Source organism: Podarcis tiliguerta (assembly GCF_965153285.1).
Source record: "Podarcis tiliguerta genome assembly, chromosome: 17".
Lineage (NCBI taxonomy): Eukaryota > Metazoa > Chordata > Lepidosauria > Squamata > Lacertidae > Podarcis > Podarcis tiliguerta.
In genome coordinates this window covers 33,751,855-33,777,571 of record NC_139550.1, presented here as the reverse complement: position 1 = coordinate 33,777,571, position 25,717 = coordinate 33,751,855, and the positions used below count along the sequence as shown (strand labels likewise).

The following is a 25,717-nucleotide window of genomic DNA, read 5'->3' as shown; positions in this document are numbered from 1 at the left end:
TCCCTGGTTAGGTGGAAATAGGATTGCAGCCTCATGAGGCTGCAATGAATTGGAAATGCCACGTTGAAAGTCCTGTTCTAGGTTTTCTCATCGATTTAATTGCATGGAATGCTTTGTGTGTGTGTAAGCCATGAAGTATTTTGATAATCTGTGGCTGTGTCTTTAAGGCAGAGACTGTGGCATGTGGTTGGTGCTGAATATCCTCCAGTCCATGTAATATTCTTGACAACCTCTTGCTCCAACTGCGTTTCAGTAGCCCTTACTTTATTAGAAGGGTATTTAGAGGACCACAACACTTTCCTGTCTACTTGAGCCTGCGCCATATGTTGTGAATGGCATGCTAGCATTTGAGAATTCATATTCTGTGTTCATCTGAATGCTTAGAGAAATAGCATGTTTTACAGTGAATGAACCTCGTGAATGTTACACCCAAACCATGCTGAAAATATAGAACTAACATTAGGACTTGCTCTGTTTTTGTCGCAAGACTTGTTGGCAGCAGCTGTGTTCTGTGTCGGTTCTAGCTCTTCTGGTCCTTTCTTGCCCATCTTCAGTCTGCAGTTGCTGTACTCCCACCACTTGCCTGATAATAATCTGCTGACTGCTGGTCATATAAAAGCAAACAGAACATTGAATATTCTGTAGTGGCTAGAACTCGAGATTTTGGCATAATATAGTATCCCAGTGATGCGACCATGAAACACAAGACTGGAGGTCAAGGGTTCAGATGCAACAGGTTCTCTTCCTCCCTCCCCCTTTCTAGTACAGTGGTATCTCGGGTTAAGTACTTAATTCGTTCCAGAGGTCTGTTCTGAACCTGAAGCACCACTTTAGCTAATGGGGCCTCCTGCTGCTGCCGCGCCGCTGGAACACGATTTCTGTTCTCATCCTGAAGCAAAGTTCTTAACCCAAGGTACTATTTTTGGGTTAGTGGAGTCTGTAACCTGAAGGGTATGTAACCTGAGGTACCCCTGTACATGTGTGATTTAAAAAAACAAACAAACCACCATGCCCAATAAAGACTGAAAATTATTTCAACATTTCTGTACAATAGATGTGAAGCTCCCCACTACCAATAGGGTCACTCTGCTATGCTCAGGAGACAGGCTTCCACTTTCAGATTTCTGGCCACCAATACTAGATTTACATTCCTTTCCCCTCTTCCTGCCCCTAGCCTAGCACTGAGTCTTTTGGTAACAAAAAAGTCAACATGGTATTGGGTTTCCTGCCTGCAACTCCCCCTAACCTGTTCAAGGGATCTTGGAAGCTGCCTGAGCTGAGCAGACTGCCATGTCATCAAGTCCTCAGAGCTGCCCCATATGACTGCTGCAAATGTTACAGACTTGCTAACAATGCTAAGCCAAAAGTAGAACTGATGAGCAGGAGCTGCGTACCAGGAAATCCCAGTTCAACTTCCACCTCAGCCATAAACTTGGTAGCCTTAAACAAGCCACCGTTCCCTGGGGCTCGGCACCCACAACATAGGCATGATCCTGGCCTGCCTTGCAGGACAGGCTGTAAATACATTGAGACAGTATGTGTGCTTGGAATACTTGAAATGTGCTCTGTGAATACCATGGGCAGACTTAGTTTGGCTGATTTGCAAAACTCAGGTTACGAACTTGGGACCCAAGTTCAGCTAACTTACCGTATTTTTCGTCCTATAGGATGCACCGGCCCATAGGACGCACCTCGATTTTTTTTGGGGGGGGGAAATGAATAAAAAAAAATTATCCCCCCCCCCAGCTGCAGCTGCCGCCCCAAGCCTTGCGGACACCCGCCAGAAGCAAGGGGAGGTCCCGCCGGGCGCGCAAGGCTTACCGACACTCACCCAAAGCACGGGGAGTCCTCCGGAGGGCTCCCCGTGCTTTGGGCAGCAGGCTGCCGCCCCAAGCCTCACACGCTCGGCGGGACCTCCCGTCGGGCGCGCAAGGCTTGCGAAAACTCGCCCGAAGCACGGGGAGTCCTCCGGAGGGCTCCCCGTGCTTCGGGCGGCAGGCTGCTGCCCGCAAGCCTTGTGAGCCCGTGGGAACTCCCACAGTGCTTGCAAGGCTTGCGGATAGCTTCCTGAAGCCTGGAGAGCAAGAGGTGTCGGTGCACACCGATGCCTCTCCCTCTCCAGGCTTCAGCGAAAGCCTGCATTCGCCCCATAGGACGCACACACATTTCCCCTTCATTTTTGGAGGGGGAAAAGTGCGTCCTATGGGGTGAAAAATACAGTAGTTTGGATCTAAGCCATTGCTTTATATAAAAGTAAAAGTTGCAACATTTATTGGACAGAGTTAAAACAGAGAAGCAAGACTGTCTGGAACTCATGCCCTTCTGGTATGAAAGCCATTCTTAATATTGGATCTGCGTAGTGTATAGTGCTGGCTCAGTAAAGGAATGGCATTCTGCACCTACTGTTTTTTTAAAGTAAAGCCATGCCACTGGAAACAAGTTCTGGAATTTTAGCTCTGGGTCACATATTAAGTCCTAAAGTTACATCTAAAGCAGGGGTGGTGGGAAACTAGTGGTTTTCTATATGTTGGATGATGTGTCCTGATCATTGGCCATACTCGTTGGCGCTGAAGGGAGTCCAGAACCGTCTGGCGGCCACAGAATCCCCAACCCTGGTTTTCCCCTCCTACTTGGTGTTGTTTTGGCCAAGCAGTAGGTAAAGTGTTCTCAGTTCTCTGAAAAGAAAGATGAAGTAACTTAAACAGCTGGATCTTGTTTAATAAAAATGACTTAGTGCTGTCTTTCCCATAATAATCACCATTTTTTCCGAAAGACAACAAATCTGGAACTTATGTCCTGGATACAGACCAAACATAACATTTTGTTGAAGTCTTTCTTTTATCTCAAGATTCTTCACACATTTACAGTTCCAAAATAATCTGTTGAGCTCATGTCCACTTTGCAGGCTTCCCACAGGCATTTGGTTGGCCACTGTGAGAACAGAATGCTAGATTAGATGGGCCATTGGCCTGATCAGGCAGACTCATTTGATGTTCGTAATCATGCAGATTGTAAATATGCTTAGTTTTTCAAGCCGGATTTAGTCCTAATGGAGCACAATCTGCTCAGAGTAATCAGTATCTGTCTTGGGAGGGTGCTTGCACATGGGATGGGAGTGGGGAGATAACATGAGGGTGGTGGTCAAAATTCAATATTTTAAAACCAGCGTTCAAAACTCCCATTGTTCTGGGCGCGTTTTGCGACAAGGAATTTCATTAGCGCAAGCCGTTTCTGAGGTCCGGGCGCAGTGGTGGGCCTAAGATTTCAGATTAACACTGCAGAGTGGAAGGTAAGGGGGGCCTTTTTCTGCCTCCCCACTTCCAGCCACTCTCTGAAGACTGGAGAAGAGACCCTCTTAAGAATATTAGGGGGGTGGGCAGGAGAACCATGGCTTTATTTTTTGCATGTTAAAAATGAACGTAAGATTTTAGCTGCAGTTCATTCATTTTCAGCTTTGTATTCTTGTTATAAAAAAAGTGCGCTTAGACATTCTGTTGTTGCGCCCATAACCCAGGTTTAAGGTGTCATTCAGCTCCTAGCTTTCATATCTCGGTTTCTAACACTGTTTAAAATGCCGTGTAAATCTGGGGTAAATAACTAATTGCCCTTCCAATGTTTTGAACTCCCAAATCCCATTGGCCCCAGGCAGAATGGCTAATACTGAATGGTGCTAGGATCTGTGTTTCATCAAGATCTGGAGGGCACCACCTAGCCAAAATGTTCTGGTTTCTTTTCTAGAACTAAAAGGGTAGTGGGGAAAGCGCAATTAAATAGGGGTAGAGCCTATTACTGGAACAGGTTGAAGTGTTTGGGGCTTTCCATTTAGAAGAAAAGACTAATGGGAAAGGTATTTCTGTCAAAATCCTGCATAGTGTAGAGTAAAATGTGTCTCATTGTCCTAATATTGGAACTCAGGGCTTGTCCAGTGAAACTGGCTGATAGACATGGTAGACAAGTTTTTCTTTGCATAACGAGAGTTCAGTGAGTAAGCTATGGAATTGTGCCAGTGATCACTTTAAGGAAAGACATTTTTACTTGAGGATTATTCTTGCGAGAGCTGTGAGCTGGATAACTTAATACAGTGGTACCTCGGGTTACATACGCTTCAGGTTACGTACACTTCAGGTTACACACGCTTCAGGTTACACACTACACTAAGCCATAAATAGTGCTTCAGGTTAAGAACTTTGCCTCAGGATAAGAACAGAAATCGGGCTCCGGCGGCGTGGCAGCAGCAGGAGGCCCCATTAGCTAAAGTGGTGCTTCAGGTTAAGAACAGTTTCAGGTTAAGAACGGACCTCCGGAACGAATTAAGTACTTAACCAGAGGTACCACTGTAAAACCTTCGTGTTCAGAAGCGTTTATGTCTGAGTAGCAAGTGTTGCTACCTGCTGGTAACTGATCCTGACCCCTTGATACAGCTTCTAGCTGCCTGCCATCTTTAACTGCCCATTTTTATAAAATGGAGGTTAGGGGACTAGAAGCCACCTCCCTGTTCTTTGGGCTGCTCAGCTATGTGTGCTCACTATTCATTGCAAATGAGCACACATGCTTGCTTCATTTGATAGCAGGAACAGTGCCTATCTTTGCTCAAATGTTGCCTCAAAGACAGTGCTTATAAATGGAGGCAGTCTGCATGCTCAGTGGAGAGTCGCTGTGCGGTGTGTATGCATGTTGGAATAATTCTGCCTCAAATATGAGTTTGCATCTTGAGTAGTTGCAGCACATGGATGCCCACTGAGGTGCCCTCTAGATGTTGCTGGAGTAAAACTCGCACCATCCCTGAGCTAGTGTTAGAAATTAGCCAGGCGCCAGGCGCATTTTGCCCATTGAGATCTCTGGATGCCAGGTTGACAACTCCATCTGACTGGCTCCTCCAGCTTTCTTAAGCAAATAAGCAGATGAGCTTATTTATTGCATTTATCTTTTTCTGCAAGGAGTGCATGCTTCATCCCCCTTCTCACCCCCTACCCTGTGAGGTAGGTTAGGAGGCTGTGACTGGCCCAAGGTCACCCAGTGAGCTTCAAGACTTGAGTGGGGATTTTAACCCTGATCTCTCAGTTAATAGTCTGACACTCTAACCACTAGACCACACTGGCTTCCTAGAGTTCTTCTGCTATGGGGCAGCTATATAAATTAAGTAGGTAATTAAATATGGGGTAAGCAAAATGGCGGAGGGACGCGGGTGGCGCTGTGGGTTAAAGCCTCAGCGGCTAGGGCTTTCCGATCGAAAGGTCGGCGGTTCGAATCCCCGCGGTGGGGTGCACTCCTGCTGTTCGGTCCCAGCGCCTGCCAACCTAGCAGTTCGAAAGCACCCCTGGGTGCAAGTAGATAAATAGGGACCGCTTACTAGTGGGAAGGTAAACGGCGTTTCCGTGTGCGGCTCTGGCTCGCCAGAGCAGTGATGTCACGCTGGCCACGTGACCCGGAAGTGTCTTTGGACAGCGCTGGCCCTTGGCCTCTTTGAGTGAGATGGGCGCACAACCCTAGAGTCTGTCAAGACTGGCCCGTACGGGCAGGGGTACCTTTACCTTTACCTTAAGCAAAATGGCACTTAGAGAAGGATCTGAAATATTTTCATTGAAGCTTGAATTTGTTTTAGTCTGTTTTATTTGATGTTTTAACTACTTCATTTTTTTGTAACATGGGTCCAGGCAGTCTGCTTGGGAGTATGACGAATATCTCCCTAAATAAACTTAGATATAAAAGAGAGCAAATGTGCTGACAGCATGCTGATTAATTTGGATGCTACCCCCACACGTTATTTGAATACAAAAGTCCTTTCTGTCCTTTGGAGTTACAGCTGTTTTGTTATGCATGCAGCAGGTATTGCTATTCAAGCAAGTTGTTGAGCTGTATGAGAGCCGAGCTTGGCCTTTTAATGAAAATGAGGCTTTGGAGTTGGAGCTGTGTTTGCAGCATAGCGAAAAGGGATCACGGGCTGTACTGCTCTGGTGCAGGTGACTGGAATCCTGCTTCCAAATGCTCCTGTGCGTTATAAACTCTCTGCTAGTTAAAAAAAAAGAAAGAAAGCAAAAAAACTAACACAATAAAGAGAATTCTCGGCAAACATACACCAAATCAGGTGTAAAGACTTGCCAAGAGAGTTAAGAATAATAAGAATTGGGGGGTCTTTCAAGATGACATCCCCATCCGTGTCTGAAGTGGTACAGTCCACCTTGTCACCTTTTTCTTCTGCACTGGTAGACCTAAGCTGAGATTTGCCTTGCCACTAGCATGTTTTAAAGCCTCCAATCAAAACCAGAAAAATTACCACTTCAGATTAGACTTTGGAGTTGAGTCATACAGAAGCAGAAAGGATAACCTACCCTGCAAGGCTTGAGTTACCGCTTATAGTATAACGGATGTGAAATCTGTGCAAGTCAAAAGGTTGCTAGCTTCAGGTGGGCTGGAGTTTTGGGGTTCTCTTTAGTACTCCTGATGCAGCAAAAATAGAAAAATGCTAAAACAAAAAATGATAAGCAGTGGCATGTTTTTACCACTGTCATCTTGCAATCGCCCTACTCCAGGTAGCTAAATAAGCCGTAGTAGTAGTGTTCCATTGTGCCAGAAGCGGTTTAGTCATGCTGGCCACATGAGCCAGAAAGCTGTCTGTGGACAAATGCCAGCTCCCTTGGCCTGAAAGTGAGATGAGCACCGCAACCCCATAGTTGCCTTTGACTGGACTTAACCATCCAGGGGTCCTTTACCTTTACGATAGAGTCCTAGGGCTGGGATGAAGCAAGAAGTCCTTAAGCTCACCCCATAGCCCCAAGCCAGGGTCTTCCATTAACTACACCATCAGTTAAATGCATGCAGCATCCAAGGCGCAGTAGTTCACTTTGTCGCATTAAACAGTAGCTTAAAGCTGTGGTTTATTGTGAGCGGGCTATTCCCGTGGCATTTCACCCCTGCTCCTGCTTAGCCACAGATTAAAAACAACTCTGAGGCTGGCTTGTGGTCTCATCTGAACATGGACCCCTTGTCAGCCCCCCCCCCCCAATAAACATCGAGCAATAACCATATCCTTGATGTACTGCTTTGGATCACGTGCTGCTCGTTCACGGTCAATCTTATGCAGGCATCTCCAAACTCGGCCCTCCAGCTGTTTTGGGACTACAAATCCCATCATCCCTAGCTAACAGGACCAGTCGTCAGGGATGATGGGAATTGTAGTCCAACAACAGCTGGAGGGCCGACTTTGGGGATGCCTGGTCTTGCACAAACCAGGCCAGTGTGTCTTCAGGTGATTCTGGAGCAGATAATTCTAGGCAACTCACAAAAAGTGAAGTTAAATATGGGATACTAGAGAAGCCTCTACCTCTTCCCACCTTTCAGCACCATCTCCAAATTGCCGGTCTAGATTTATCAATTATATTTTAACATATTGTTTTATAGTTGCTGTTGCCTTAAAATAAGATAAATAATTATTGATTGACTTCTCCTTCCGTTCCTGTTGGACTTTTTTCCTCCTCGAGAAGAGTGGCCAGGTTCGCCTTCTGGATGACGTCTTGCCCAAAGACTTGTGCAAACTCATTAATGCTTCCTGCTTGAAAGTGCTCCATCTCGTACAGCGAAGAATTACATTTGTCTCCTTTACAGCTGCATCTCATGGGTGGCTCATAGCCTTTTGTGACTGAGCAGGATCTGCCCAGTTCTTTCCTCATTTGTTATTTGCAGCTGATGAGTCCTTTGCTAATAATACAGAAAACTGTGGTAGTTTCAGCGTATGACTCCAACTCTTTCCGCTGTAGGATTTCATTCCATTGCTCTGCTCAGTGAATTAATCCAGTTTGTCCTCCTGGTTCTTTAGAAGCAACGGCTTTTCACCTCCTTTCATTCATAGACACTATCAATGAACTCCTCCTACCTAATAAAAAAATATTGATTAAAATATGTCCCAAGACCGATCCCTGATGCTTCAACAGGTTTCTGTTTTATCACAACTTTTAATCAAAGCTGCTCCTTTTCCATCTTTCTGTAGATGTTTATGCCAATGATGAGGGAACACTCTGATGTACAGAATAGCTAAAGACTTTTTGTGCCTATATTTAATGCAAGATTCTCAATGCATATCATTTTTCAGGAGCGAGTGGTAGCACAAACCTATGGAGACTTCTTCAGAAGTAAATACTGCTAAGTTCAATGGGGCTTAATTCCCAGTGTTTAGGATTGCAACCTTAAGGCTTGTCCACACTGCCACTTGTCCTGTGGCTATAAGGCATGGCTTTCAGAGGTTTTCCATCTGCCCCGCTGCTTTCCGCTCGAAAACCCGCTCTTTGCTGCTGAATTGGAGCATACGTCAATCCACAGAAAATCCAATTGATGTTTGCTCCAATTCAGTGGTAAAGAGCAGGTTTTCCCTGGGGGAAAGCAGCAGAACAAGTATAGATGAGCCCTGTGTGCAAAAAAGTTGTTTGAAAATACCACTTAAATGTACTGCTTCTCTTATTTAGCTATTCTAATGTCTTAGAATGGATATGGGTGGCACTGCGGTCTAAACCACTGTGCTTCTTTGGATTTGCCAATTGGAAGGTTGGCGGTTCGAATCCCTGCGACGGGGTGAGCTCCTGTTGCTCGGTCCCAGCTTCTGCCAACCTAGCAGTTTGAAAACACGTAAAAGTGCAAGTAGATAAATAGGTACCACTCCGGTGGAGAGGTAAACAGTGTTTCCGCGTGCTGCTCTGGTTTCGCCAGAAGTGGCTTAGTCATGCTGGCCACATGACCTGGAAGCTGTCTGCAAACAGATGCCGGCTCCCTCGGCCTATAGAGCGAGATGAGCACGCAACCCCAGAGTCGTCCGTAACTGGACCTAACGGTCAGGGGTACCTTTACCTTTACCTTTAATGTTTTAGAACCAATGTTCAAAGAGCTTTGACAGAAGTTCTGTTGTTTTGAAGTTCTGCATTGTCCAGTTTATTAATTTCCTGGGGACTAGCTTTTTTAATTTCATTCCCCTTTATTATTTGCCCTTCTGTCCTCTGTCACTGAACTTGAGCTTATAGCTCTGAAGTCATCGTGACATGTTTCTTGAATATAGGGCTGAAGACGGACCTACAGGTTACATAGCATTTGGAGTTTCAAGGAAACGATTCCACTGAATTATTATGACGTATTTACTTTGTCCCCTGTTTTCCTAGAATAGTGGTAGCCAAAGGGGTGTCTTCCAGCTGTTGCCAGAGACCCCAGCCCCTATCAGCCCCAGTCAGAATGACTGATGGCCAGGGGCAGTGTTAGAAATTTATATACAGTGGTACCTCAGGTTACATACGCTTCAGGTTACATATGCTTCAGGTTACAGACTCCGCTAACCCAGAAATAGTGCTTCAGGTTAAGAACTTTGCTTCAGGATGAGAACAGAAATCGGGCTCCAGCGGCGTGGCTGCAGCAGGGGGCCCCATTAGCTAAAGTGGTGCTTCAGGCTAAGAACAGTTTCAGGTTAAGTACGGACCTCCGGAACAAATTAAGTACTTATCCTGAGGTACCACTGTATATAAGTTTATCACCAAATGGCACCATAAACCTAGGTTGTGGTGGCCACAATGGAATGTCCAGGTACCTTTGGGGGGGATTTTTTATATTTATATTTTTATTATTAGTAGTAGTATTCATTTCATTTCTATACCTCTTTATATTTTTTTTGGGGGGGGGGGATCTCAGAGTGAATAACAACACATGAAAACAAAGATATTTACAAAATTGAGCGTTATCCATTCTGCTGCACCACAGATGTACATATTGGTGTTGTGATACAAACATGCTGTTAACAGGACTGGGAGTACCAAAGCACCAAGTACCAAAACGGTGCTTGTGATCTCTGAAATGTTGGCTTTCTAGATGTATCCTTATGGAGCCCCATACCTAAGGCTGTTAGTAACATTTCCCCCTCAGGCACAGTTTGTTTTTCTACTTTGCCTATTATATTGTGCCTGGGCTGTGCCAGGGTGGAAGTCCAGGTGAATTTGCCGAGCTCTAGGTCTGCTTTGTCTCTCTGTGATTGAGGACAGGGTTGTGCCTGGCTGCTGTCTGTGTAGCCAGCAGCTTCCCCGTGCCAGAGGGCTGAGGACAAGCTGCAGGGTGTGGGGCCAGTTAGAGTGAGTCACCCTACTGGTCCGTAGGGCCTAGCTGGCACTACCAGCAAGGTGTCCTCCTCTGCTGTGCTTGGGCTGTGATGCACCAGGGTCTACAGGTGTGGCCTTGGGCCCCACCTGCTTTGTCAGTGTGCCTGCTTTCGTCATCTGTGTGTGACTCACCCACTTGGTCAATGCAGCTGAGCTGCACCTCCCAGGACTTCCTCCGCCTCGCTCAGGTGTGTGTTACCTGCCTGGTATCACTTCCAGGTTAAGCTGGAGGTGCAACCAAGATCAGGACCCCGCAGGCAGGTCTGGGCCAAGCTCACCTATTTTTGAGTGGGCGGGATTTCCTCCAGCTTTTCAGCAGCTCCGCTTGATCCTTGGATGAAGGAAGGTCTATCCGTTTAATGAATAATAATTTTCAAAAACCACCTGCTTTAAATTATCCACTAGGGTCATCCCTGAAGGGGGCTGACTGTGAACTTTTTGAATAAGGATTGTGCTGTGGGTTGGGCTCTTTAGATGCATTGCAAAGGGTTGAATTAGGTGACCCTCAGGGTCCCTTCCAATTCTGCATTTCTGTGATTCATATTTGTCCTGTTCCTTTTTCCAGGCATGGCCAAACTTGGCCCTCCAGCTGTTTTTTGGACTACAACTCCCATCATCCCTAGCTAACAGGACCAGTGGTCAGGGATGATGGGAATTGTAGTCCCAAAACATCTGGAGGGCCAGGTTTGGCCATGCCTGTTCTAAGATAAGAGGACTGATGCTCCTTGTTCAAACTGAGCAGGATTTAAGTTAAGTGGTTGGACTCCTGGCCTGTCAGTTTCCCTTAATGTCTGTTCACTACACAGCTGGTTTCAGGACAAGGATTTGTGTTCATGGCCAAAGCTAGTCCCCTAAAAATATCCCCACCAGGCTGGTTTTCCCTAACCCCCTTGTGTAGCTTAATTTGGTCATGCTTTCTGTCTGCGAGGCCTTCACCTTCCCTGCAGGTGGAATGGTCCTCAGTTTTTGGTCTTTTAGTCCTCTTGGTCAGGGGCAGACACTTTGTATGTTCACTGACTCTTTGTTTCTTTTCTTCCTCCTCTTTAAACACACAGGTTTCCACCTGAGCGGGATTGTGACGGAGCCCCCAGGCCCCAGCGAGCCTGAGCACAGTTACCATGTCTCCATCAGTTTTGACCGCTGTAAGATCACGTCAGTGAGCTGTGCCTGCGACAACCGGGACATCTTCTACTGTGCCCACGTGGTGGCCTTGTCCCTGCACCGCATCCGGCAGGCCCGGCAGGTGGAGCTGCGCCTGCCCATCTCGGAAACGCTGTCCCAAATGAACCGGGACCAGCTGCAGAAATTTGTGCAGTACCTGATCAGTGCGCACCACACGGAGGTGCTGCCCACCGCGCAGAGGCTTGCTGATGAGATTCTGCTGCTTGGCTCCGAGATCAACCGAGTGCACGGTATGAAACTCTGTTTGGGTCCCCAGGGCAGACAGAGGAAGCAGCGGGGAGGGCACAGGACAGCTGCCGATGCGGCAAGGTCTGGACAAGGGATGCATGGCACTATCCCTTGCTTGCCCGTTTCCTCCTCTTGGTCATAGAGTGGGTGGTTGGGCGCTGGGGCTCTTCCATGTCCGCTGCCAAAAAGGAACAGCCTAAATTCTCCTTGACTGCCAAGTGAAAGCCAAAAATCTGATTCACCATGACTGCCACTGTTACAAGGGGACAGCACCTCTTACACAGAAAAGAGAGGGTGTAATAATAATAATAATAATAATAATAATAATAATAATAATAATTGTTATTTATATCCCACCCTCCCCAGCCGAAGCCGGGCTCAGAACGGCTAACATCAAATGTATAACACATTGACATAAAATCAGACAATCAATTAAAATACATCCTCATATCAGATCAGGATCAGAATGAAATCCAATCAGATGGCAACCCGCAGATTAGGGTTGGGGACCTTAAATGCTCACCAGGCCCAACTGTTTGTGCTGAACTTATATGGGCCTGTGAGAAAACTGGGAGGCTACTTTCATGTAAGTTCTTATGAAAGGGGAGAGGGAGTCAGACTGAACCCCGACCAAAGGTCTGGCAGAACAGCTCCGTCTTGCAGGCCCTGCGGAAAGATGTCAAGTCCCGCAGGGCCCTAGTCTCTTGTGACAGAGCGCTCCACCAGATTGGAGCCATAGCCGAAAAAGCCCTGGCTCTAGTTGAGGCCAGCCTGGCCTCTCTGTGGCCTGGGACCTTCAGGATGTTTTTATTTGAAGACCGTAAGTTCCTCTGTGGGACATACCAGGAGAGGCAGTCCCGTAGGTATGAGGGTCCTAGGCCGTGGAGGGCTTTGAAGGTTAAAACCAGCACCTTAAACCTGATCCTGTACCCCACCGGGAGCCAGTGCAGCTGGTATAGCACCGGGTGAATGTGATCTCGCAGCGAGGACCCCGTAAGGAGTCTCGCCACGGCATTCTGCACCCCCTGGAGTCAGTCTCAAGTGCAGCCCCACGTAGAGCGAGTTACAATAATCCAGTCTGGAGGTGACAGTCGCATGGATCACAGTGGCTAGGTCAGGGCAAGAGAGATAAGGAGCCAACTGCTTAGCTTGGCGGAGATGAAAAAATGCCGCCTTTGTTATAGCTGTAATCTGCACCTCCATGGAAAGGGAGGTGTCAAAGATTACACCCAAACTCTTAACGGACGGTGCTGGCACTAATTGCACCCCTGCAAGAGATGGGTGTAGAGAGAATCTGTATTGTAGACTAGCAGTACTAGGTAAAGGGACCCCTGACTGTTAAGTCCAGTCATGGATGACTCTGGGGTTGTGGCGCTCATCTTGCTTTATTGGCCAAGGGAGCCGGCGTTTGCCCGCAGACAGCTTCCAGGTCATGTGGCCAACATGACTAAGCCTCTTCTGGAGAACCAGAGCAGCGCACGGAAACGCCGTTTGCCTTCCCGCCGGAGTGGTACCGATTTATCTACTTGCACTTTGACGTGCTTTTGAACTGCTAGGGAGCTCACCCCCGTCGTGGGGATTCGAACTGCCGACCTTCTGATCGGCAAGCCCTAGGCTCTGTGGTTTAGACCACAGCGCCACACTGCTGCAAATGGTGCAACAATTATATAATGAGATATGAATAAGGTTAGTTCCGCCTGGGTGATACTCACATTCCGTGAGCATCAGATAAGCTTTGTATTTGTGTTCCTTGCGAAGATGAACAAGTAGCAACTCTGATAGGCCTGTCGTCTTATCTCTTATCATTCCAGCTCTGCTTCCAAGCTCAGCTCCAATGCAGCTCTCACAATTCAGCTGCACAGGCGTGTTGGCCCATTTCTGTTTCACTCTTGTCCATGAACTTTTATACATGTATATTCACAAACCTTTTATGTTGAGGGGATCACGGTCTATGTATGCAAACGTCCTCTCTTTTGAAGTTCAAAAGAACGATGGTCATACTCTCTGCTCCCCCAACTCCCCAAAGGCACCTCGTTCAGGCGCCGTTTGCCCCTTTTCACTTTACTGGACAGGAGGTTGAAGTCGACTCACTTTCGTTAAACTGGATTCATTTATTGTTACACACAGTCGTGGGTAACGCTGCTGGGTCGGGTCTTGGGTGTGTGTAACAACGGATGCTTTGGCTGTCTCTTGCCAGGTGCCCCTGACCCCACAGCTGGTGCTGGCATTGAGGATGCAAACTGCTGGCACCTGGATGAGGAGCAGATCCAGGAGCAGGTGAAGCAGCTGCTCTCAAATGGCGGCTACTACGGGGCAAGCAAGCAGCTCCAGTCCATGTTCAACAAGGTAAAAGCCTCTTATTTGTGGACCCAGCCGTGTTTCCTCCTCTTATTCATCATTGTGGGCACGATTCAAGCCACATCATCTCTCTGGTCAGCCCTGCCTGGCCGGTGGAGTAGTTACTTTCACTTTGTTCTTTAAGGCTGTCTTTTTGCCTTGGGGGCGGGGGATACAGTGTGTTGCCATTGCTTGGGCATAAGAGTTACAGTGGTGCCTCGCAAGACGAAATTAATTCGTTCTGCGAGTTTTTTCGTCTTGCGAAGCACCACTGTGTATTGACGGTTTCCCATAGGAATGCATTGGCGGTTTTTTAAAAAAGGCGCAAGACGTTTTGTCTTGCGAAGCAAGCCCATAGGGAAATCCGTCTTGCGAAGCAACTCAGAAAACGAAAAACTCTTTCGTCTTGCGAGTTTTTCGTCTTGCGAGGTACCACTGTATAATGTTCCTTCAACCTGTTCCTAAAGACATCAGGTTTCTTGGGAAGCCCCCCTCCCCCCAACATCTGGTTCCTTCTAAGACAAAGCTTTTTAAAAGTGTTGGGTTGCTGACATTTGGGGATATAGAAAGATGCCGGCAGCATGGAGAAGATGATGATAACTGGGCAAAGTCAACATGCAGGACTCTTGAGTGCTGAGGTGTCAACACAGCCCAAAGGAGGAGGGAACGGGGCTCAGGGTAGCTGGGCTCAGTCAGTAGGTGGAGAGGTTTGTGACAGTTGTCTGCACTTGGCTTTACATCTTTGGGAGAGAAGATGCAGTTGCTTTCTGGATCCCTTGGCCTTCTCCTTTCCAGTTGTAACCTCTCTCCTTTCCCAGGTGCGGGAAATGCTGCGAATGCGAGACTCCAACGGGGCACGAATGCTCATCCTGATGACCGAGCAGTTCCTGCAGGACCCACGCCTGGCCCTTTGGCGGCAGCAAGGGGCTGGCATGACTGACAAGTGCCGGCAACTCTGGGATGAACTAGGTGAGTTCATTTTACGCAAGGGGTGGGCCTGCCCAGGAGAATCTATGGCCAGGAGCTGTGTGCTTCATGTCAGTGGAACTATTCAGCTTTCTCTCCTTGCCTTTTTCTTTTTAAAAAGGAAGTTTCTAGTCCTTAGGGTTGCAAAGAGAAGTTTGGAAATACGGGCAGAGCCCACTGAAATCCCAGGTGGGACTTGGTTTGCATCATTTGGGTTTTTTTTTTTAAGCTCATCCCATGCCAAAATGATGTGAGCAGTTTGCAGTGTTGAAATGCGTTAAAGAAGCAATATTTTTTTTAAAAAAATAACATCCACTGATTCCACGATTGGCTGAACTCTCAGTTGAAATTGCTCCCCTCACTCTCCGTCAGTTCCATGTTTTGGGCAGAAAAGAAAATCTGAAACAGGGTTTTTTTAGCCTGCAGGCAGAACTTAAGCAAAGATGGTGCCAGAGGTCCTTCACAAGATGATTAACAGCTGACTTCTCAGCTGCTTAAAGATTGACCCATGGCAGAGTGCAACATTATATGGAGAGATTTAAAAGGAACTACGCAGTCTGTAGCCGTGTCATTAATACCCCAAGCCTGCCTTCTGATGACATTGTGTTGGATTTGGGAGGAAGAGAAGGCAGTTTCTTGGGGTGTGCTGGCCAATACTCCTTGAGCAGAATTCTGCCCTTAGAGGTGCCCCTATATTTTGCCTTTAAACTCCCTGGCCTCCTGTATCCCTGCTTTGGTGAATCCGCCCAGTTCTTTTGCAACCTGTTTGCTAGATACTCTGATATTTTGTTGTTTGTTGCTGTCTGTCTTTCATACTGGAGCTCAAAGCCACAATATGTGTGGACCCCAGCTCAATTGCTGCACCCTGTGGCCCCAAGGCAGTGAGCCTGATCCCTGGCTTATCACACAGATTTGTTGCAGTCCATAGACCCAAAATACACAGTTCAACAATAGTATATTGTTATTGAGATATAAAATCAGCCGTCCTAGCCAACAGAGGAGCTTTAGTCTGTACATACCGATTTCTCATTTTTACCACCTCTGAGAGGAATTTTGCTACAGACAGTGTAATAGTATCAAACTTATCCTCAAGGAGAATCTGAACATTCCAGGTTGTTCTATTAGTATTGGATTGATTAGGCAAAGGTAAAGGTACCCGTGCCTGGACGGGCCAGTCTTGACAGACTCTAGGGTTGTGCGCCCATCTCACTCAAAGAGGCCAAGGGCCAGCGCTGTCCGAAGACACTTCCGGGTCACATGGCCAGTGTGACGAAGCTGCTCTGGCGAGCCAGAGCCGCACACGGAAACGCCATTTACCTTCCCGCTGGTAAGCGGTCCCTATTTATCTACTTGCACCCGAGGGTGCTTTCGAACTGCTAGGTTGGCAGGCGCTGGGACCGAGCAACGGGAGCGCACCCCGCCGCGGGGATTCGAACTGCTGACCATGCGATCGGCAAGTCCTAGGCGCTGAGGTTTTACCCACAGCACCACCCGCGTCCCTAATTGGATTGATTAGATGTTGTCTAATCCTGTTTATACAGACTAAAATGCAATAAAATGTGTTCCATGCATTCAACACCCTGGGAACATGGGCACAGCCTATCTTGGTATGGGACACCAGCCAATCTTCCCCATAGCACTTCAGAAGGGAAAACATTTAACCCAGCTTTAGAAAACAGACGAAAGTTAACCTGGCTGTTCTCCCTGCCCCCTTTCTCATTGTGCCCCAGGCGCCTTGTGGGTTTGTGTGGTCCTGAGTCCTCACTGCAAGCTGGAGGAGCGGACTCTGTGGCTGCAGCTTCTGAAGAAGTGGAACAAGCTGGACATCTGTCCTCTGGAGGAGGGAAACTACTCCTGCGACAGCAGCGGAGCCAACAGCACTTTGCCGCCGAACCCAAACCGCAGTGCAGGTAGGGAAGCCCAGGCCAGAACATCGGGGGCTAGGTGGGGGGGAGGTCAGAGTTCCTGGTCCTGGGCTTGATTGCCTTCCCCTACAATCTTTTGGTGATCATGGCTAGTAGTCAATAAAGTCGTTGTCACAGGCAGTATGCTAGGGAGTGTGTTTAGGGAGAACGTTGTTGCAGCCAGGACTCTGCATCTAACACTCATGCATTCTACCTCCTGTGACCTACCATATAGGATTTATTGCAATGATCCATGGTACGGTTGCCATAGTCCCAAAGTGAAAATCTGGACAAAGTTGTAGACTTAAAAAAAAATAATACGACAGCTTTTTTCTTAAAAAATCACCAAAGTTGCTATACGTCTGGGTTTCCCTGGACATTTTGTCGATTCGTCAAAAATCCACCGGGACGCCATTTTGGTAGTCTGATTCCCAGGTGTGTCCAGGAAAAACTGGACATATGGCAGCCCTAATCTATAGAGGTAACATACGTGAAGATATACCTCTCTTTTAAATCAGAACCAGTGAAGGCGGTGAAGGTCTTGTGTGAGTGTCTGGAGGCGGTTGGAAGATGGATGGCAGCTAACAGATTGAGGTTGAATCCTGACAAGACAGAAGTACTGTTTTGGGGGGACAGGAAGCAGGCAGGTGTGGAGGACTCCCTGGTCCTGAATGGGGTAACTGTGCCCCCGAAGGACCAGGTGTGCAGCCTGGGAGTCATTTTGGACTCACAGCTAACCATGGAGGCGCAGGTCAACTCTGTGTCCAGGGCAGCTGTCTACCAGCTCCATCTGGTATGCAGGCTGAGACCCTACCTGCCCCTGGACTGTCTCGCCAGAGTGGTGCACGCTCTGGTTATCTCCTGCTTGGACTACTGCAATGCGCTCTACGTGGGGCTACCTTTGAAGGTGACCTGGAAACTACAACTAATCCAGAATGTAGCAGCTAGACTGGTGACTGGGAGCAGCCGCTAAGACCGCATAACACTGGTCTTGAAAAACCTAGATTGGCTCCCAGTACGTTTCTGAGCACAATTCAAAGTGTTGGTGCTGACATTTAAAGCCCTAAACAGCCTCGGTCCAGTATACCTGAAGGAGCGTCTCCACCCCCATCGTTCTACCCAGACACTGAGGTCCAGCTCCGAGGGCCTTCTGGCGGTTCCCTCACTGCGAGAAACCAAGTTACAGGGAACCAGGCAGAGGGCCTTCTCGGTAGTGGCGCCTGCCCTGTGGAACGCCCTCCCACCAGATGTCAAAGAGAAAAACAACTACCAAACTTTTAGATGGCATCTGAAGGCAGCCCTGTTTAGGGAAGCTTTTAATGTTTGAGGCATTACTGTATTTTAATATTGTGTTGGAAGCCGCCCAGAGTGGCTGGGGAAACCCAGCCAGATGAGCGGGGTATAAATAAATTATTATTATTAGTGCCATATCACCATTGAGATCTTACTGAGATATGCAATGACAAGCAAGTTTATGACAATTTGGTATGCAGCTCTTGCTGACAAAAGAGCGAAAAGTAAGGAGGGTTGTATCCTTTTTATTTTATATATCTGTGCACACCCATAGAGCTCCTGACCCCATTGTCCTGGTGCTCCTTTTGGAGAGGTGCCCTGTCCTCAAATATATCCCCAGATCCAGATTTGTGCAGCCCACATTTCTGTGATGACGAAAGCAAACAAAATTTAGCACTGAGAATCCGTTTCTATTTTCATTTGAAATGTAAATTGTTATTGATTGAAGTTACGTTTTAGAAGAGCGTTCTAGTTAGATTTAAACCAGTGTTCGTGTCGGAGGAGGAGCTTGGTGCTTTTCTGGGCCCAAACTCTTCCGTAATTTTCACCCGCCCTGCTCTGGCCTGTTTCCTCCTTGGCAGCTGGTGTTCGGCAGACCGTCTTTGGCCGTGCTATCAAGGCTGCAGAGCTTCGCTGGGGCGATTGTCACCTGCAGAAGATCCTGAGCAGCGACTGCTACGGTGTCTCCTTGAAGAGTGGAAGCGACAAGCTGGGCTTTGACCCCCAGGGCCACCCGCTCTGGCTGGGCGATGCCTTCCCCATGGCCTGCGCACGAGTGGACGCCTTGCGCTCCCACGGTTACCCCCGAGAGGCCCTGCGCCTGGCTGTGGCTGTGGTCAACGCCATGCGCTTGCAGCGACGCCATCAGCTGGAGAGCTACAAGCAGCAGAAGAAAGGCAAGCGCGGCTTAGCACACTGGGATGGGAGGGAGGAGGCCAAGTCTGGCAGCAGATCCCAGGCCTCGCCATCACGGTAGGACAGCAAAGGAGACACTGGAGCTTGGAGAAGGATGGGGGCTCTCTGCTACTTCCAGGGTGCTTCTGAGGTCAGGTCCCAGAGTGGGCAATGGAGCAATCCTGGTCCAAAAATGGACTTGCTGCTGAGGAACTGGCACGTGTCGCATTGGGTTTCTGTTCATTGAAAGCAGCAAAGAACAGTTGAGACACACAGTCTTGTGAGTTTGAGCAGTGATGGTCCTGGAGGTGATGGAGGCAGCTGCTGGCCTTTTCCACGACTGCTTAAGCACACAGCATTGTTTTCGGGGACTGACGTTTGGGGTGGGGCTGCTTGGGCTTGGAGCTTGCTGTCTGAAGTATCCCTTCCTCTTCTCTTCCAGAACTCTTGCACAAAGGCACAACCAGCATCACCAACCTGGAGGGATGGGTAGGGCACCCCCTGGACCCCATCGGTTGTCTCTGCCGCACCTTCCTGGAGGCCTGCCGGATGGATGATGAGGTGCTGGCCCTCTACCCAGGTACTGTGGGCACATGGGGGAAATGAGGGTGGGGGGAGCTGCAAGGCCCTTCTTCATAGCTGAGCATCACTGGCGCCTGGTCTATAGATCCACCTGAGATTAACTGACCGTAGCTGAGGTTCTGATAGCCAAAAGATCATTTTGGGCAAATAATTTGGGCCATGGTGGTATGAAAGGGGAGGGAGTTAGTTAGAAGTTAGGCTATCATCCACCAGGGCCAGGGCCTTTTCAGTGATGGCTCCGACCTGGTGGAATTCTCTATCCCAGGGCCCTTCAGGATTTAACCTCCTTCCGTCGGGCCTGTAAGACAGAGCTATTCCTCCTGGCCTTTAATTTGAATTCATCCTGATCTTTTATTTCCCTTCTCTTCCCTCCCCCTTCCCTTTTATGAAGATCACCTGCTCTGAGACCCCACAGCTAATTCTCCCCTGGCATCCTCGCCGGCCCAAGTAGGACCAATTCAGCCAGCTAGCCCTGGGGATTATCTAATAGATTTTTTATTTTTATTGTTACTCATTTTTTTATACTGTATTTTATGCTGCTTTTATAATTGTTTTAAATTTGTTGTTAGCTGCCCTGAACCCGGTTTTTGAACCGGGAAGGGCGGGGGTATCAATAAAATTTATTATTTATTTTTATTATTCTGTGGCCATATGAGGAAAGGGCTCTGCACATGTTGGGTTGTGCCTGTGCAGGAGCTTACCCGTGTCTAGCCTGGTTGCGGCATGGCCACACACAGGCTTGCTGCAGCGGTGGGGCAGCTGCCTTATGTGAGCACAGCTGTGGGAGCTGGGGGCTCTGTTCCTGCTCTGTGGTCCTACCTGTGCCATCTCTCCCCAGATTCTGCATCGGAGCCCAAGAAGGCACTCTACCAGCACATTCCAGTGCCCTCAAGTCCTGGTGAGTCGTACTTCATGCTGGCCCTGGAGGTGGCGCTCTTGGGGCTCGGGCAACAGAGATCCATGCCAGAGGGGCTCTACGCCCAGGACAAAGTGGTGCGGAGTGAGGAGCAGCTGATTGGACTCCTGGACGAGATGGAGCTGGATGAGCGGCTGGTTCCTGTGCTCCGCAAGCAGGTGGCTCTGCTCCTGGATGGTAAGGGGACGATGGGTTGGGCTGTGGGTTCCATGGGTCCCGTAGACCTGACACTCCCCCACCATGCCTCTGAAGGGAGCGGAGGAGGTAGCGAGGGTCTCCCAGGGTGGCAGCAAGGGATTTGTTCTTGGGCGATGGAGAAGTGGAAAGTAGAAGGCCTCTTGAGCGCCTTCAATGCCGGGTGCTTCAACGAGAACCCGTGTGGTGCAGTGGGCAATGTGACATGTTGAACTAGGACCTGGAAGATCGGGTATGAAAGCCCCACTCAGGTGTGGAGGACTCCCTGGTCTTGAATGTGGTAACTGTGCCCCTGAAGGACCAGGTGCACAGCCTAGGAGTCATTTTGGACTCACAGCTGTCCATGGAGGCGCAGGTCAATTCTGTGTCCAGGGCAGCTGTTTATCAGCTCCATCTGGTACGCAGGCTGATGCCCTACCTGCCCACAGACTGTCTTGCTAGAGTGGTGCATGCTCTGGTTATCTCCCGCTTGGACTACTGCAATGCACTCTACCTTTCCAAGCTCAAAACAGCCTTCCGGCGGTTCCCTCACTGTGAGAAGTGAGGTTACTGGGAACCAGGCAGAGGGCCTTCTTGATAGTGGTGCCTGCCCTGTGGAATGCCCTTCCATCAGATGTCAAGGAAATAAATAACTCTCCGACTTTTAGAAGACATCTGAAGGCAGCCCTGCTTAGGGAAGTTTTTAACGTTTGATGTTTTATTGTGTTTTTAATATTCTGCTGGGAGCCACCCAGAGTGGCTGGGGAAACCCAGCCAGATGGGCGGTGTATAAATAAAATAATGATGATGATAATAATAATAATAATAATAATAATAATAATAATAATATTATTATTACACTCCCTGGGTGACCTTGGGCCAGCCACTATCTGTCCCCATCACTTGAACATGAACCTGACTTGCAACATGCTGACAGTTGGATGCAGGCTCAGATGTTGAGTCGCTGGCAGAGAGAGGGGTTGGTTGTGTTGGGGATGCTGAGTCCCCTGGGGATCAGGGCCCTGCGTGATGTTACTGCTCTGCGGTGGCGGCCTGTTGGGATACAGAGAAGGACCAGTGATACCAGCTGGGGCAAACCAGCCCCAGGTGGCTCGCTGTCCGCTTGGGAATTTTTTCTTGCCCTTGTTCTCCTCTCTTCTTGGGCAAAGTGCTTTGAGCTGGCTAATCAATCTGTTAATCGCCCGCTTGCCTGTTCCTCTCAGGGGGACCCTTCAGTGGATTTGGGGAGGTCGTCTTCCGTGAAACTGTTCCCATGCACACCTTTGCTCGCTACCTCTTCACGGCCATGCTGCCATATGACCCGGAGCTGGCCTACCGCTTGGCCCTGCGAGCCATGAGGTATGTAGATCCCCCACAGACCCTGCTTCCCCTTCGCTGGGCTTCCTTTATTTATAGAGAGACACACACAACAAAAGTTTTCTGGGTGGCTCACAATCCATTTCTTTCGGAAACATTGAAACGTTGATTTAAACACAGCTTATTGTTGTATTTTTTGATGATAATTTTTATTAGTTTTCAATTACAATCTAATAATAGCCTCATTATAACAATGCCAAATTATAATACACTTTCCAATACCAATCATTCAGGTACCAAATTATATAATTTAGGTGGCACCCCACCCCCCCCGGTGTGCTAGAATTGATGATTTACTTTATTTCCGCGTTCCAAAATCTTATTTATTTCAATTACACTCCGGTCAAAACAACCATCCCTTATAAATCAACTTCATATTGTCACATCAAATAATTTATAATACTACAAGTGAGGCACTCAAGCTATATCCTTGTTCTTCCTGTGTGTGGAAATTATTCTGTCTGTGGTGTTTCTTCCTGTTTAAAGCTGAGAAGCTGTTTTTAAAAGGTCTGGCTGAAGAGAAGGGTGCTGAAAAGGCCAATCAAGATGGCCCCAGGCAAACCTCTCTGGGAAGGCTATTCTACAGCTGGGGAGGGACCAGGGCCAATAAGGCCTTCTCCCTAGCACCTACCTGCCTCGCCTTCGTTTGGAGGGGGGCATTCAGAGTCAGGCCTCTGAAGAGGATATTGAGGTTCCAGATGATACATAGGAGAAAGTGCTGTTCTCCAGTGGCGGAGGAAGGTGGGGCAGTGGGGGCGGTTTGACCCAGGTTGTTCTTTGTGGCCAGAATCCAGCCCAACAGGCCTTGTACTGTGTGTCCTGCTTTGCTCTGTCTCTCCACTTCCAACCCTCTTCCTCTCCCAGGCTCTTTTCCAGCTGCTGCCAAATACCATCAACCGCAAACATTGAAAGTAGTGCTATCCAGAAGGAAGGGCCCCGGGGCCTTACTGCTTCCCATTTCTGGCTCCTCCACCCTCTTTCCAAATTCTGTTTCCCCCAAATATCTGCTTGAGCCTGGCCTTCCTTTCCTGGGGTCCTCTGCTTCTGGCAGGCAAGGCTACCCCCAAAATAAGACAGTGTCTTATATTAATTTTTGCTCCCAAAGATGGGCTAGGTCTTATTTTCAGGGGATGTCTTATTTTTCCATGAAGAAGAATACGGTACACATTTATTGTCTAATTGTGAGTCAGCGAGACTCCGTCAGGGCAGAGCGAGCAGCAGGCAGCCTGGCAGCGGCGCAGGCTCTCTGATTTAAAGAGACCTTGCACTGCCTGAACAGATCCCGCTGTGCTGCGGCCAATCAGTGAGCTGCGCGGCGGCGCCGACCGCTACAATCCAGAGGAGTCAGACGCCTTACGGTAGCTTCAGGGGCCTTATATTCTGGGGAGGCCTTATTATCGGGGAGGTCTTATTTTGGGGGGATGCCTTATATTACAGCGAGAGGCAAAACTGGAAGTAGGTCTTATTTTCAGGGGATGTCTTACGTTCGGGGAAACAGGGTAGTCCCTCTTTTTCTGCCATGGCAACAACCTCACCCAGTTTCCCTCTCAATCCCCGCAGGCTGCCCGTGTTGGAGACAGTGCTGCCAGCCAGTGACATCCTGCACCAGAACCCCCTGGACTCCATGATGGCCAATCGCTTTCCCCGCTGGTTCACCCTCGGCCACCTAGAGACGCGGCAGTGTGAGCTGGCATCAGCCATGCTTACAGCAGCTAAAGGTAGCTGTGGATGGAGGTCAGAGATCTGGGGGCCACAGGTTTTTCTCCTGCTCCGGAAGGGAGAAGAGCACCTGTGCTCAGAGCAGTGGGCCAGAGGCGTGGGGTCTATTCTTGGCTCTGAGAAGACTATAAACACTGTCCTTTCCTTGGCTCATTCTAGGTGACCCCAACTGGCTGCGCATGGTTCTGGGCTCCATCCAGCAAAATATCCACTCTCCAGCCTTGCTCTTCAAGCTGGCCCAAGATGCCTGCAAGACGGCCACGCCAGCTAACACGCCCCCAGACACCACCTTGCTTAACATCTCCCTGGAGCTTGGACTGCAGGTGAGGCTTGGCCTGCGTTTGAGCAGATCCTGCGCCCTGCTCTCGGTGCAGGGCCATTGCCATAGCCCAGTCCTCTCGGCTCTTCAGTTTTGTTTTGTTTTTTTAAATACAGTGGTGCCCCGCAAGACGAAATTAATTCGTTCTGCAAGTTTTTTCGTTCGAGTTTTTTCGTCTTGCGAAGCACCAAAGTGTATTGACGGTTTCCCATAGGAATGCATTGGCGGTTAAAAAAAAAAAAGGTGCAAGACGTTTCGTCTTGCGAAGCAAGCCCATAGGGAAATCCGTCTTGCGAAGCAACTCAGAAAACGGAAAACTCTTTCGTCTTGTGAGTTTTTCGTCTTCCGAGGCATTCGTCTTGCGGGGCACCACTGTAAATGAAAACAGATAAGAAGAACATTGGCAGGATTATTGGAATAATCTGCAGTTTTATAAGAGTATATATTTAAAGTAGATGAATAAATGAGTAAATTAATTTAATTTGGACTAGGCAGAAAGTATTTTTTAAAAAACGCTTTATCAGTACAGTGGTACCTCGGGTTACATACGCTTCAGGTTACGGACCCCGTTAACCCAGAAATAGTACCTCAGGATGAGAACAGTTGCTTCAGGATGAGAACAGAAATCGCGCAGCGGCGGCACAGCAGCAGCGGGAGGCCCCATTAGCTAAAGTGGTGCTTCAGGTTAAGAACAGTTTCAGGTTAAGTACAGACTTCTGGAATGAATTAAGCACTTAACCTGAGGTACCACTGTACAGAACATAACATTTTAAATCAAAATAAAGGATAACTCTGTATCATACAGGACAGGTGGCAACCCTAGATGAGGCAGGCTTATTGAGGAATTGCCCATTAGCCAAGTGCCTAAATGAATCATTTTTCTTTTTATAAATTAGTGTTTTGTTTGTGATCTTCAGTTTTATACATTTCAATAATTTTACAATATCTTCAACATTTCAAAACTCCACTTCCCCCTCTTTCTGTGGCTCCTTAAATTTGTTTTTTTTAATATTTTCTGCCTATTCCAAATTAAATTAATTTTAGGCTCTTCAGTTTTTACTCAGCAGATGGAGGATCCCAAGTGAGAGAGTTCTGCTCATGGGCAGGACAATTTCCAGTCAAAAGCTCTGGTGCAGCTGTTTGAAATAATAGATTCCTTTAGGGTGTGGATTCTCACTAACCAGGGACACTGAGCTTTTTAAAAAAAGGAATTTTAAAACAGCATCTTTGTACCATTTGCTCATTTCCCACCCACTATCCTTGCTGAAATCAAGTTCCTTCCTGGATGAGCAAGAGGTTTCTGCATTCTTGAAAAACTGTATAATTTTTATGGTAAAATGCATGTTGAGATTTGATGGGTAGACTTGAAAGGGACCCTGAGGGTCCGGCCCCCTGCAGTGCAGGAATCTACCTGCTTGGAGTAGAAACTTAAGCGAAAGTCTCCTGCGTTGTCTCTGTGCTGTTCTTTTCTCCCCTGGGAGCCAGCCGTATCACAAGGCGCTTTCTTGGAGTTCCGCCTGTCCTTTGAAGGTCTCCTTTTGCAGGTGGGGAACTTGAGAGGGAAGGAATGGTTTCACCTTTCGGGCACGCAGGGGTGGAAACTGCCTCTTTCCATGCCTACCACTGGATTGCAGTGCTGGATGCTTGTCTGAGACTTCACTTAGTAGTAGGAGCAGCCAGTGGCGTAGCATGGGTTGTCAGCACC

The 25,717-nt window shown here is 48.3% G+C and overlaps 1 protein-coding gene and 1 long non-coding RNA gene across 3 annotated transcripts in view; one reads left to right on the top strand and one right to left on the bottom strand.

The window, feature by feature from the left end:
- The window catches only part of LOC310667923, a 67,921-nt gene that overhangs the window by 31,136 nt on the left and 11,068 nt on the right, over nucleotides 1-25,717 (bottom strand). The gene's annotated exons all lie outside the window — the stretch shown is intronic.
- Nucleotides 1-25,717, top strand: part of ZSWIM4 (zinc finger SWIM-type containing 4) — a 44,214-nt gene that overhangs the window by 13,631 nt on the left and 4,866 nt on the right. The window contains exons 3-12 of the mRNA XM_083419544.1: nucleotides 11,177-11,533; nucleotides 13,729-13,877; nucleotides 14,687-14,837; nucleotides 16,565-16,744; nucleotides 18,613-18,927; nucleotides 19,368-19,505; nucleotides 20,346-20,600; nucleotides 21,821-21,956; nucleotides 23,535-23,692; nucleotides 23,853-24,016. Of these exons, the coding sequence (XP_083275670.1) occupies nucleotides 11,177-11,533; nucleotides 13,729-13,877; nucleotides 14,687-14,837; nucleotides 16,565-16,744; nucleotides 18,613-18,927; nucleotides 19,368-19,505; nucleotides 20,346-20,600; nucleotides 21,821-21,956; nucleotides 23,535-23,692; nucleotides 23,853-24,016 (2,003 nt within the window). The remainder of the gene's footprint in view (nucleotides 1-11,176; nucleotides 11,534-13,728; nucleotides 13,878-14,686; nucleotides 14,838-16,564; nucleotides 16,745-18,612; nucleotides 18,928-19,367; nucleotides 19,506-20,345; nucleotides 20,601-21,820; nucleotides 21,957-23,534; nucleotides 23,693-23,852; nucleotides 24,017-25,717) is intronic.